The 13,772-nt window shown below is 42.4% G+C and overlaps 1 protein-coding gene across 4 annotated transcripts in view; it reads left to right on the plus strand.

The window, feature by feature from the left end:
• The window catches only part of SEC24A (SEC24 homolog A, COPII coat complex component), an 80,122-nt gene that overhangs the window by 15,358 nt on the left and 50,992 nt on the right, over nt 1–13,772 (plus strand). For 2 of the 4 annotated variants that reach the window (XR_010157009.1, XM_527165.7), the window contains exons 3-7: nt 3,569–3,742; nt 8,555–8,632; nt 11,358–11,518; nt 11,788–11,960; nt 12,766–12,868. Coding sequence is in view for 3 of the 4 variants with exons in the window: in XM_527165.7 (XP_527165.2) it covers nt 3,569–3,742; nt 8,555–8,632; nt 11,358–11,518; nt 11,788–11,960; nt 12,766–12,868 (689 nt within the window). In the remaining variant the exon portion in view is untranslated. The remainder of the gene's footprint in view (nt 1–3,568; nt 3,743–8,554; nt 8,633–11,357; nt 11,519–11,787; nt 11,961–12,765; nt 12,869–13,772) is intronic. The other 2 variants (XM_009449678.5, XM_009449679.5) reach the window with 2 other exon arrangements.

Consider the following 13,772-nt stretch of genomic DNA (forward strand, 5'->3'; position numbering starts at 1 on the left):
TTTTTTTGTATAGACAGGGTCTTACCCTGTTGCCCAGGGTAGAGTAGGGTAACACGATCATAGCTCACTTAACTGCAACATAGCTCGCTGTAACTGCTGACCTCAAGCCATCCTGCTGCCTGGATTTCCTAAAGTTCTGGGATTACAGGTGTGAGCCACCTAGCCAGGCCTGCATTATCTTGTTTAATCTTCGTAACAATCTCTTACAGATCTAAAGTATAAGACTTGAATAATTTGCCCAAAGCCACAATAAAATAGTTTGGGAAAACATTTATTTAAAAACTATTTAAGGGCCAGGCGTGGTGGCTCACGCCTATAATCCTTAGCACTTTGGGAGTCCAAGGCAGGAGGATCCACTTGAGGCCAGGAGGCCAGGAGTTCACTAGCCTGAGCAAAATAGCAAGACCCCATCTCTATTTTTTTAAATAATTTTATTTAAAAATAAATAAATACTAAGAGTAGGTGTAGCTTCTCTTAAAAAGGTACATTATCAATAATCTGAAATTTCTTTAGCTATAATAGAAACCCTCAGAGTACCTTGTCTCCACTACAGATTTGGTGAGAGAGACATAAATAAGTGCTGAGGCTGGGCATGGTGGCTCACGCCTGTAAGCCCAGCTCTTTGGGAGGCTGAGTCGGGCGGATCACCTGAGGGCAGGAGTTCGAGACCAGCCTGGCCTACGTGGTGAAAACCTCGTGTCTACTAAAAATACAAAAATTAGCCAAGTATGGTGGCACGTGCCTGTAATCCCAGCTACTCAGGAGGCTGAGGCAGGAGAAGCGCTTGAAGCTGGGAGGCGGAGGTTGCAGTGAGCTGAGATTGCACCACTACCTTCAGTCTGGGCGACAGAGCAAGACTCCATCTCAAAAAAAAAAAAAAGTGCTGAAACTTATGAAAGAAGGGGAAATAAAAACATATAAACTAATAAAATGAACCTAAAAAGTAACCTTCTTTTTTCTCATTTGAACCTTCAAAGAACCTTCAAATTCCTCATTTTTTTTCTTTTTTCCAACTCATAACTGAGAGTTGGTACCTGATAGTCTGATATGAAAGCTGTCAGTATCTAGGTTATACTAAGTTTTTAGTTCATATATTAAATTTTCCTGAATTTTTTTAATAGGTCACCTTTAAGCATCATTATACTCATTTAGGGGCTGAGAGGGCAGACTCTGAAACTCTAGCTATCAGTGTCGTAAATAAGAATTCTTAAACTTGAAAAAATGTTCATTTTAATGAAATATATGATTATCTGTTCAAAAATAGTCTTCTAAAAGCTGTGAAAATCTCTGTAAGTTTACTTTTATTCGTTAAACATTAGGTTGTAGGTTGTTACATCTTTGTGGCCAGATGTATTTTACATTCTTGTTCATGCTGAGTTGGCAATGTACCTTGCCCCTTTGTTCCTTTGACTTGTCTATACTGCCATAGATATGTGTGACCACTTCTTTGATAAGGGAGTTACATGGCAATAATCTTTGTCTTCACTTTTGTCAACAAGGCACTGATAGTCTTGTTAGCAGTTGTAAGATTCAGTAATAGGCAATTTTTCTTTCTTTCTTTTTTTTTTTTGAGACGGAGCCTTACTCTGTCGCCCAGGCTAGAGTGCAGTGGCTCAATCTCGGCTCACTGCAACCTCCGCCTCCCAGGTTCAAGCAATTCTTCTGCCTCAGCCTCCCTAGTAGCTGGGATTACAGGCATGCGCCACCACGCCCAGCTAATTTTTTGTATTTTTAGTAGAAACGGGGTTTCACCATATAGGCCAGGCTGGTCCCAAACTCCTGACCTTGTGATCCACCTGTCTCAGCCTCCCAAAGTGCTGGGATTACAGGCGTGAGCCACTGCACCCAGCCTAATAGGCAATTTTTCAACTTGATACTGGAGTATTTAACAGTATTGGTGAAACATTTTGAAAAATTTCAGGCTGAGCGTGGTGGCTCACGACTGTAATTCCAGCACTTTGAGAGGCTGAGGCGGGTGGATTACGAGGTCAGGAGTTTGAGATCAGCCTCCAGCCTGGCCAATATGGTGAAACCCCATCTCTACTAAAAATACAAAAATTAGCCGGGCGTGGTGGCGCGCACTTGTGGACCCAGCTGCTGCCGGAGGCTGAGGCAGGAGAATCGCTTGAACCCAGGAGGCGGAGGTTGCAGTGAGCCGAGATTGCGCCATTGCACTCCAGCCTGGGGGACAAGAGTGAGACTTCGTCTCAGAAAAAAAAAAAAGTGTTCCTTCTGCCTCGGTCTCCCAAAGTCCTGGGATTATAGACATGAACCACTGCTCCTGGCCCCCTATTTTTATTTTTTTTTATTTATTTATTTATTTTGAGACAGAGTCTCGCTCTTGTTGCCCAGGCTGGAGTGCAGTGACGAGATCTCAGCTCATTGCAACCTCTGCCTCGCAGGTTCAAGTGATTCTCCTGCCTCAGCTTCCCAAGTAGCTGGGATTACAGGTGCCCACCACCACACCTGGCTAATTTTTTGTATTTTTAGTAGAGATTGGGTTTCACCATGTTGGCAGGCTTGTCTTGAACTCCTGACCACAGGTGATCCACTGTGCCTGGCCCAGCCCTCTATTTTTAGGCTCACTCTAAACTTAGTTGATGTTAGTGGAACAGACTATGTTGGTAAACAAAATTAACAAAATATTACAAAATTAATAACATTGAAATTTTATTCATGTTAATTTGTACTAGAATATGACACATGGCCTATTGAATCTAATGATCAGTTAATGAAAAATTAATAAACAGGGCTGGCCAGGTACAGTGGCTCACGCCTGTAATCCCAGCACTTTGGGAGGCCAAGACAGGAGGATCACTGGAGCCCCAGAATTCAAGATCAGCCTGGGCAACAAAATGAGACCCCGTCTCTATTTTATTAAGATTTAAAATATTAATAATAAAAACAAACAGGGCAATGTATCTACTCTAAAAGTGATTTAATCCAAATTTTATATTTACTCTGCTTTAATAATTGACAGGTAAGAGGCCTGGTAGGGGAGAGTTAGAAATTTGTAAAATATGGTCCGGGCACAGTGGCTCACGCCTATAATCTCAGCACTTTGGGAGGCCAAGGCAGGCGAATCACCTGAGGTCAGGAGTTCGAGACCAGCCTGGCCAACATGGTGAAACCCTGGCTGTACTAAAAATACAAAAAATTCACCGGGCATGGTTTCACATGCCTATAGTCCCTGCTACTCAGGAGGCTGAGGCAGGGGAATCTCTTGAACCCGGGAGGTGGAGGTTGCAGTGAACTGAGATAGCGCTATCGCACTCCAGCCTGGGCGACAAGAAAGAAAGCAGGAAAGCAGGAAGGCAGGCAGGAGAAAAGAAAGAAAGAAAGAAAAAAGGAAGGAAGGGAGGGAGGGAGAGAAGGAAGAGAGAGAAATTTGTAAAATATACATGTAGATTGAAAAATTGTAAATTTAGGAAGTTAACATGTTTCTGGTAACTCTTTGGTTATTATAATTTAAATGTAAGTTTGGAAGTTACCCAGCTTTGGTAAAAGGCTGATTTTGGCCATAGTCTTGAGTTCTCAAGTGACGTGTGAAAAACCAATGTTTCCATAGGTCCTTCTGTACCTCCCTTAGTGAATCCACCTCTGCCTACAACTTTTCAACCAGGAGCTCCTCATGGGCCCCCTCCAGCTGGAGGCCCACCCCCAGTGAGGGCCCTCACGCCCCTGACATCATCATATAGAGATGTACCCCAGCCCTTATTTAATTCAGCTGTCAACCAAGAAGGTAAGTGAACCAAGAAACAAAGTCAAATCCTCAAGTTTTGACTTAGGGTAGAAAGATGAATATTAGCTGAATTCTGTGCATTAAAATCACATTTTTTCCAGAAAATCTAGTTTTGGTTAGGGATAGGCTACAGGAATTTACAGTTTAAAGTTCCTCAGGAATTCCATTGCCATCCGCTGGGCTGTGACTACCATTGGGAAAAAAGCTCTTAGCGTTTTGTTACTTTTTTTGTTGCTATGCAGATTTTTAAAAAATCATGGCTATAAAGTCAGGTGACTTTTGGGGGTGCATGCGAGAGGAGAATTACTACTTTTCTTGACATGATGTTAGAATGTTAGGAATATCCTTTTAAAATATTGACCCTTTTCATTCAAGACGTATTTTGAGCCAGGCGCGGTGGCTCACGCCTGTAATCCCAGCACTTTGGGAGGCTGAGGCGGGCGGATCACGAGGTCAGGAGATCGAGACCATCCTGGCTAACATGGTGAAACCCCATCTCTACTAAAAATACAAAAAAATTAGCCAGGCGTGGTGGCAAGCGACTGTAGTAGTCACAGCTACTCTGGAGGCTGAGGCAGAAGAATGGCGTGAACCCGGGAGGCGGAGCTTGCAGTGAGCCGAGATTGCGCCACTGCACTCCAGCCTGGGCGACAGAACCAGACTCCGTCTCAAAAAAAAAAAAAAAAAAACAAGATATATTTTGATTGCCACTATTATCGTAATTGTTAACACATACTTATGAAACTAAATAAAAGTCATTTATACAAGCAGTGGAAAAATACAAGCTTTTGAAATTTGATTTTCCCCTCCCTGGAATCAATGTTAGCTACATGCAGTTTTATGTAAGTAAAATATTTTAAAGCATCATCTTGGGATGTAATGGAAATAAGAGTGTTCATTTAAATAAGATATTTTATAAAGTAAGAAATTTGATTTTAGGCTGGGCACAGTGTCTTACCCCTGTAATCTCAGCACTTTGGGAGGCTGAGGCAGGCGGATCACTTGAGGTCAGGAGTTTGAGACCAGCCTGGCCAACATGGTGAAACCCTGTCTCTACTAAAAATACAAAAATTAGCCTGGTGTGCTGGCATGTGCCTGTAATCCCAGCTACTTGGGAGGCTGAGGCAGGAGAGCTTTTGATTTTAGCAGTAATATAATCGTTGCAGCAAGATGTAGAAAACAGATGAGGGGGTAAAACCATTGCCCATATTCTACTACTGAATACAATCAATATTATCATTTTTGTGTTTTCTTCTAGCATTACATTAAGTATTATAAGTCGGGAAAAGAATAATGTTAGCAACGAGTAACAAGGCCGGGCGTGGTGGCTCATGCCTTCAATCCTGACACTTTGGGAGGCCGAGGTGGGCAGGTCACCTTAGGTCAGGAGTTTGAGACCAGTCTGACCAAGGTGGTGAAACCCCATCTCTACTAAAAATACAGAAATTAAGGCCAGGTGCGGTGGCTCACGCCTATAATCCCAGCAATTTGGGAGGCCGAGGTGGGTGGATCACCTGAGGTCAGGAGTTCCAGACCAGCCTGGCCAGCATGGCAAAACCCTGTCTCTACTAAAAATATAAAAATTAGCCGGGCATAGTGGCGGGCACCTGTAATCCCAGCTACTCAGGAGGCTGAGGCAGGAGAATTGCTTGAACCTGGGAGGCGGAGGTTGCAGTGAGCCAAGATGGCATGATCGCACTCCAGCCTGGGTGACAAGAGCAAAACTCCATCACACACACACAAAAAAACCCAATTAGCCAGGAGTGGTGGTGGGCGCCTGTAATCCCAGCTACTCAGGAGGCTGAGACAGGAGAATTGCTTGAACCCGTAAGGCACTCCAGTGTTGCCCACTGCACTCTAGCCTGGGCAACAGAGCAAGACTCTGTCTCAAAAAAAAATAAAAATAATAAAAAATAAAAATACAAAAATTAGCCGGGCGTGGTGGCATGTGCCTGTAATCCCAGCTACTTGGGAGACTGAGGCAGGAGAATCGCTTGAACCCGACAGGTGGAGGTTGCAGTGAGCCGAGATCACACCACAGTACTCCAGCCTGGGTGACAGAGTAAGATTCAGTCTCAAAAAAAAAGAGTATCAAAATGATGAGGCATTGTCTCATTGGTTGCCACAGTATTACTTTGAAAATCAAGTTACATTAAATATTTAAATAAGAAAAAAAATTTTTTTTTTTTTTGAGAGGGAGTTTCATTCTTGTTGCCCAGGCTGGAGTGCAGTGGTGCGATCTCGGCTCACCGCAACCTCCGCCTCCTGGGTTCAAGTGATTCTCCTGCCTCAGTTTCCCGAGTAGCTGGGATTACAGGCATGCGCCACCCCACCCAGCTAATTTTGTATTTTTAGTAGAGATGGGGTTTCTCCATGTTGGTCAGGCTGGTCTCAAACTCCTGACCTCAGGTGATCCTCCCACCTCACCCTCCCAAAGTGCTGGCATTACAGGCGTGAGCCACTGTGCCCGGCAGAAAAAAATTTTTATTTATTTATTTTTTTGAGATGGAGTCTCACTCTGTCTCCCAGGCTGGAGTGCAGTGGCGCGATCTTGGCTCACTGCAACCTCCACTCCCGGGTTCACGCCATTCTCCTGCCTCAGCCTCCCGAGTAGCTGGGACTACAGGCGCCTGCCACCACGCCCGGCTAATTTTTTTTGTATTTTTAGTAGAGACGGGGTTTCACTGTGTTAGCCAGGATGGTCTCGATCTCCTGACCTTGTGATCCGCCTGCCTCAGCCTCCCAAAGTGCTAGGATTACAGGCATGAGCCACTGCACCCGGCCCCAGAAAAAAAAACTTTTAAGAGATAGAGTTTACTCTGTCACACAGGCTGGAATGCAGAGGTGCAGGAGGCTACAGCTGCAGCCTCCTAGTCTGGAACTACAGGTGTGTACCACCACACCTGGCTAATATTTTATTTTATTTATTTTTGAGACGTAAGTCTCACTCTTGCTGAGGCTGGAGTTCTGTTTTCCAGGCTGGAGTGCAGTGGAAGGATCTTGGCCCACTGCAGCTTCCGCCTCCCAGGTTCAAGTGATTCTTGTGCCTCAGTCTCCTGAGTAGCTGAGATTACAGGCATGTGCCACCACAACCAGCTAATTTTTGTATTTTCAGTAGATACAGGGTTTTCCCATGTTGCCCAGGCTGGTGTGAACTCCTGAGCTCAAGTGATCTGCCTGCCCTGGCTCCCAAAGTGCTGGGATTACAGGTGTAAGCGTCCACGCCTTGCCTACATTTTTTAACAACTAAAAATAATTCACAATATGCCCAGTGTTTTTGTTTCTCCTAAAAGTTTTACTGTGGTTTTCTTTTACAAATTCTTGGCTAAAATCATGTTGGTCTTGAGAACTGGAAAGAAGTTACTGACTTTAAACCATTAAATGTATCTACTTCGTGTTAATACAGCTATTGAAGTTAGCAGTTTCGTACTTAGGTGCTAGAGGTTAATGCTATTCACTGAATTAAGTGTCTTCCATTCCTGAATTAGAGCTCATACTTAGTAGAGGTAACTAGAAATAAATATTTAGTTCTCATAAACAGATGTCCCTGGCATTTGTCTTTAATCCTGTATAATTTTGGGAGAAGAGATGTTAAGATTTTAATTCTATTTTAGTGGTTGTCCTCTGGACTTAAAGCAGTTGTTCTAATTCATTTATGTCATCTTCAAATTAATTTGGATTCCACTCTCATTGTTAGATATTTTGAAAATAAGGGCTGGGCACGGTGGCTCATGCCTGTAATCCCAGCACTTTGGGAGGCCAAGGCACGCGGATCACGAGGCCAGGAGTTTGAGACCATCCTGGCCAACATGGTGAACCCCTGTCTCTACTAAAATACAAAAACATTAGCCAGGCGTGGTGACGGGCGCATGTAGTCCCAGCTACATGGGAGGCTGAGGCAGGAGAATCCCTTGAACCCAGGAGGTGGAGGTTGCTGTGAGCTGAAATTGCACCACTTCACTCCAGCCTGGGCAACAGAGTGAGACTCCATCTCAAAAAAAAAGAAAAGAAAAGAAAGTAAGGTCTTTGCTCCTCATAATTTTACTTTCTTTTTTGGTTTGTTTTTTTGATGGAGTTTCACTCTGTCGCCCAGGCTGGAGTGCAGTGGCACGATTTTGGCTCACAGCAACCTCTGCCTCTCAGGTTCAAGGAATTTCCTGTCTCAGCCTCCCGAGTAGCTGATTACAGGCACGTGCTGATTACAGGCACGCGCCACCACACCCAGCTAATTTTTTTTGTATTTTTAGTAGAGACGGGGTTTCCCCATGTTGGCCAGGCTGATCTCTGACTCCTGACCTCGTGATCCGCCCGCCTTGGCCTCCCAAAGTGCTGGGATTACAGGCGTGAGCCACCGCACCTGGCCTCTTTTTCTTTAGGTAGTTTTGATTTTGATAATTTTTTTTCATTGTGTACTGCTCCTTAGAGGTTTTTAATGCAGCTCTCACAACTGCTGAAATCTTTCAGATGGTATATAATTTTATAAACTTCATAAAGAACCATCTTTTGCTAGAAGTTATTTTGCTGGAGTAGGTTTTGAAAAAGCCTTGTTATTTGGGCCTTTGGCTTAGGTACAATGTAAGGTGAAAAAAGACTCTTTCCAAAGACTCATGTTTCCTTTCCCTGAAGTTGCAGCTAAATTACTTGAAACTATCGTATATGTAAAAACTTGGATTTTTTATGTTTTTAATAGGCTGTGGTTTTAAATTATTTGTTGTTTAGAAAATTATTTAAAATTTTGGATATTAGTTAAAATCATACAGAGATTGTAATAATCATTCTAATTAAAATCTTGTTGATGAACTTCCTTCTTAGGTATTACATCAAATACCAATAACGGATCTATGGTGGTCCACAGTAGTTACGATGAGATTGAAGGAGGTGGCTTATTGGGTGAGATGCTATGAAAGTTTTTTTTTTAATCTCTTTTTTCTGATTATAGAAATAATATGTGGTAATTGTACAAATATATAGGAAACTAAGAGGGAAACTTCATAATCATGTAGCCATACATACTATTAACTTATTTATTTATTTATTTGGACACAGGGTCTCACTCTGTCGCTCAGGGTGGAGTGCAGTGGTGCGATCATGGCTCACTGCAGCCTCAGTCTCCTGGGCTCAAGCAGTCCTCCCACCTCAGCCTCCTGAGTAGCTGGGACCATAGCCACGTGTCACCATGCCCAGCTTTTTGTTTTTGTTTTTGTTTTTTGAGACTGAGTCTCACTCTGTTGCTTAGGCTGGAGTGCAGTGGCAGGATCTCGGTTCACTGCAGCCTCTGCCTCCCAGGTTCAAGTGATTCTCCCACTTAAGCCTCCCAGTTAGCTGGTATTAGAGGCACCCGCCACCACACCCTGCTGATTTTTGTATTTTTAGTAGAGACAGCGTTTCACCATGTTGGCCAGGCTGTCCTCTAACTCCTGACCTCAAGTGATCTGCCCGCCTCAGCCTCCCAAAGTGCTGGGATTATAGGCATGAGCCACCATGCCCAGGCCCTGGCTAATTTTTGTATTTTTTGTAGAGGCAGGGTTTCACCATGTTACCCAGGCTGGTCTTGAATTCCTGGGCTCAAGCGATCTGCCCATTTTGCCTCCCAAAGTGCTGGGATAATAGGCATGTGCCATAACATCTGGCTCTATTATTTAACATTTTTTATTTCTATGCATTAGATTTTTTGTTAAGTTTTTCTTCTGTCAGAATTGGGATCATGGATTTATTATTATTATGTTTTGACTATAGAGTACTTTTAGGATTTTTTTTTTTTTGAGACAGGGTCTCTGTCACCCAGGCTCAAGTGCAGTAGCACTGTTATAGCTCACTGTAGCCTCAAACTCCTGGGCTCGTGCGATCTTCTACCTCACCCTCCCTGAGTAGCAGGGACTATAGGCATATGGTACCATGCCAGGCTAGTTTTTTTATTTTTGTAGAGATGGGGGGGTGGGTCTCAATATATTGCCTGGGCTGGTCTCGAACCCTTGGCTTGAAGAGATCCCTCCTGCCTTGGTTCCCCGATTTGCTGGGATTACAGGTGTGAACCACCTCACACGGCCCATTTAGGATTTTTTTTTTTTTTTTTTTTTTCTGAGATGGATTCTTGCTGTGTCGCCCAGATTGGAGTGCAGTTGTGTGATCTTGGCTCACTGCAACCTCCAACTCCCTGGTTCAAGCAATTCTCCTGCCTCAGCCTCCCGAGTAGCTGGGATTACAGGCACGTGCCACCACGCCCAGTTAATTTTTGTATTTTTAGTAGAGATGGGGTTTAACCACGTTGGGCAGGATAGTCTCGATCTCCTGACCTTGTGATCCACCTACCTCGGCCTCCCAAAGTGCTGGGATTACAGGTATGAGCCACCTCGCCCTGCCAGGATGTTTTAATTAAAGTTGTTTTGAATTAAAATTTTAGTCTGAATACAAAATTTAGTACATGATATGAAAGTAAATTAACTGTTCTTTTGTTAGTTTTGTTTTTGTTTTTGTTTTTGTTTTTGAGACAGTTTCCCTCTGTCGTCCAGGCTGGAGTGCAGTGGGCACAATCTCGGCTCACCTCCACCTCCTGGATTCAAGCAGTTTTACCACCTCAGCCTCTCAAGTAGCTGGAACTACAGGCGCATGCCACCACACCTGGGTAATTTTTGTACTTTTTAGTAGTGATGGGATTTCACTGTGTTGGCCAGGCTGGTCTCCAACTCCTGACCTCAAAGTGATCCACCCACCTCAGCCTCCCAAAGTGCTGGGATTACAGGCATGAGTCACCACACCCAGCCGATATGAAAGTAAATTAACTGTGCAAACTAGTTTTTGTGTCTACTACTATAGTATAAAATATTAACTAGTGTAAATCCATTAACAAGATTTTTGGCCGGGCACGGTGGCTCATGCCTGTAATCCTGCCTTCGGGAGGCCAAGGCAGGCAGATCACCTGAGGTCAGGAGTTTGAGACCAGTCTGACCAACGTAGTAAAACCCCATCTCTACTAAAAATACAAAAATTAGGTGGTGTGGTGGCACACACCTGTAGTCCCAGCTACTCGAGAGGCTGAAGCAGGAAAATCGCTTGAACCCGGGAGGTAGAGGTTGCAGTGAGCCAAGGTTGTGTCACTGCATTCCAGCCTGGGCGACAAAGTGAGACTCCATCTCGAAAAATAAAATGATAAATAAAATAAAATAAATAGATTTTAATCATTGCTATTTGTTACTGGTGTTTGTCTTATTTTAAAAATTTGATAAATGAAAGTATTAAATTATCCAAAGAATTTTGGAGTTATAATACCTATAACTTATTAGATTTATGTGTTGATTTAAAGCATTCTGGGCCAGGCATGGTGGCTTACGCCTGTAATCCCAGCCTGGACAACATGGTGAAGTCCTGTCTCTACAAAACATACAAAAACATTAGCCAGGCATGATGGCACACACCAGTCATTCCAGCTACTTGGGAGGCTGACACAGGAGGATCACTTGAACCTAGGAGGTTAAGGCTGCAGTGAGGTGTGATTGCACCACTGCACTGCAGCCTGGGCAATAGTGAGACCCTTTCTCCAAAAAAAATGTTTTTTTTAAATAAATAAATCAAGTATTCTGGAGTATAAAATAGAACTTAAAAGTTACCTTGTTTCTAGCAACACCACAGCTTACTAACAAGAATCCCAAGATGAGCCGAAGTGTTGGATATTCATATCCCTCCTTACCACCTGGTTATCAGAACACAACACCACCTGGTGCAACTGGAGTATCACCCTCTTCCTTGAATTACCCAAGTGGGCCACAAGCCTTTACTCAGGTAAACTTTTTGGGATTTTCTTTAACCTATTTCTCCATTTGGTTTAAACTGTATACACATGAAGAAAGTTTTAGGAAGATATATTATACATTTTTATAACCATTTAGAATAATAATGGATATTTCATAAAGCCTTTGTCTTTATACATTTTTCCAGAACCAAAAGATTGGCCAAGAGATCTAGATTACACTTTTGTTATTTACAGAGAAATTAACCACTTCCCTACACACTTAATAAAAGTTACTTACTTTAAAATTATGTATCTGTAGACTCCCTTAGGTGCTAATCATTTAACCACAAGCATGAGTGGATTAAGTCTACAACCAGAGGGTCTAAGAGTTGTCAATCTTCTTCAAGAAAGAAACATGCTTCCGTCAACACCTTTGAAGCCTCCAGTTCCAAATTTGCATGAAGACATCCAGAAACTCAACTGTAACCCAGAGTAAGGCTTCAGATGTGACATTATGCATGTCCGAAAAGTTTTCTAGCTTTTTGCAGGGGGCACATCAGGTGTTATGAATAAGCTGTACAAATTATTAATTTATGAAAGTTCTGGATACAGATGATAGAACTCTTTTACTTGTTTACTTAATAGAGATTTGAAAAGTCCTACGTCAAGAAATAGGGATGTAACTCCTGAAGTGATTTTGTTCTTGTCAGCTCTAATGAGATTATGATATTCATTATCATTATGGTGTTTACTTTCTTTCTTCAAAATCCAAAGTACAGGGATTTGATTCTACATAATCCTTTATTTGCTCTCATTTAAAATTAATTTCATAACAAACATAATACCTTTTCTTCCTAAAAACTTACCATAAGCTTAAATGTATATGATCAATAATTTCCGATAAATTAAATTTGGTACCTTTAAATTGTATTTAGAATCTTCAGCAAAACTGAACTATTAAATAATAGACTTTGCAATTTGGGCCATCACCTAAGTTTAATTTAATTCCAGTGTCAACTAGACTTACAAAACAAAAAATAAGTCATTTGATAGTTTAGACTGTTTTACACACAAGCCAAAAAGAGACTATATTTTAGTTATAGGATAACCATCCACTCTATTTCTGCATAGGACTTAGATTTAAATATTTAAATGGGATAAAATTTTGAGACTCTATTGAAATATTTCATCTGTAATCTGATCCAGTATTAAAATGTATACCTTTTAAATCTTTGTTGTTCTTTTGTTCAAAAATAATCATAGCAGCAACTGATACATACTTTTTACTTTGATATAGGTTATTTCGATGCACGCTGACTAGCATTCCTCAGACGCAGGCCTTATTGAATAAAGCCAAACTTCCTTTGGGGCTGCTGCTTCATCCTTTCAAAGACTTAGTGGTATGTTTCTTTTCTTTTCTTTTTTTTTTTTTTGAGACGGAGTCTCCCTCTGTTGCCCAGGCTGGAGTGCAGTGACGCAATCTCAGCTTATTGCAACCTCTGCCCTCCAGGTTCAAGCGATTTTCCTGCCTCAGCCTTCCTAGTAGCTGGGATTACAGGTGCCTGCCACCGCGCCTGGCTAATTTTTGTATTTTTAGTAGAGAGGGGGTTTCACCATCTTGGCCAGGCTGGTCTTGAACTCCTGACCTCGTGATCCACCTGCCTTGGCCTCCCAAAGTGCTGGGATTACAGGCGTGAGCCGCTGCGCCCGGCTCTTTTTTTTTTTTTTTTTTTTTCTGAGACTGGGTCTCACTGTTGCCCAGGCTGGAGTGTAGTGGCGAGATCTCGGCTCACCGCAATCTCTGCCTCCCAGGTTCGGGCGATTCTCTTGCCTCAGCTTCCTAAGTAGCTGGCATTATAGGCATCTGCCACCACACCCAGCTAATTTTTTTATTTTTAGTAGAGATGGTGTTTCACCATGTTGGCCAGACTGGTCTTGAACTGACCTCAAGTGATCTGCCCACCTCCCAAAGTGCTGGGATTTATAGGCCTGAGCCACTACACCCGGCCTCTTTAGTGAAGGTAAATGTCTTTTGTGCAAAATTATCTTGGTGGTGAAAATTTTCTGCAATGATGCAAGAATTACATATAGAATTTGTTTGATCTATCTTTAGGAAGTCGATGATTGACAGATTACTTACAATTCAACCAAAAATTTTATTACTAAACACTTTCAAATACTAGGTAAAGTAAGTATATTGCTGGAAAATCCAAAAAGTACTGAATAGAATAGAGGTACTGAGAGAAACTAAATAAATGACTCATACTATTTTAATAGGTTGTGAATTATTTACCCATTAAAGTA

Source organism: Pan troglodytes, chromosome 4 (assembly GCF_028858775.2).
Source record: "Pan troglodytes isolate AG18354 chromosome 4, NHGRI_mPanTro3-v2.0_pri, whole genome shotgun sequence".
NCBI classification, from domain to species: domain Eukaryota; kingdom Metazoa; phylum Chordata; class Mammalia; order Primates; family Hominidae; genus Pan; species Pan troglodytes.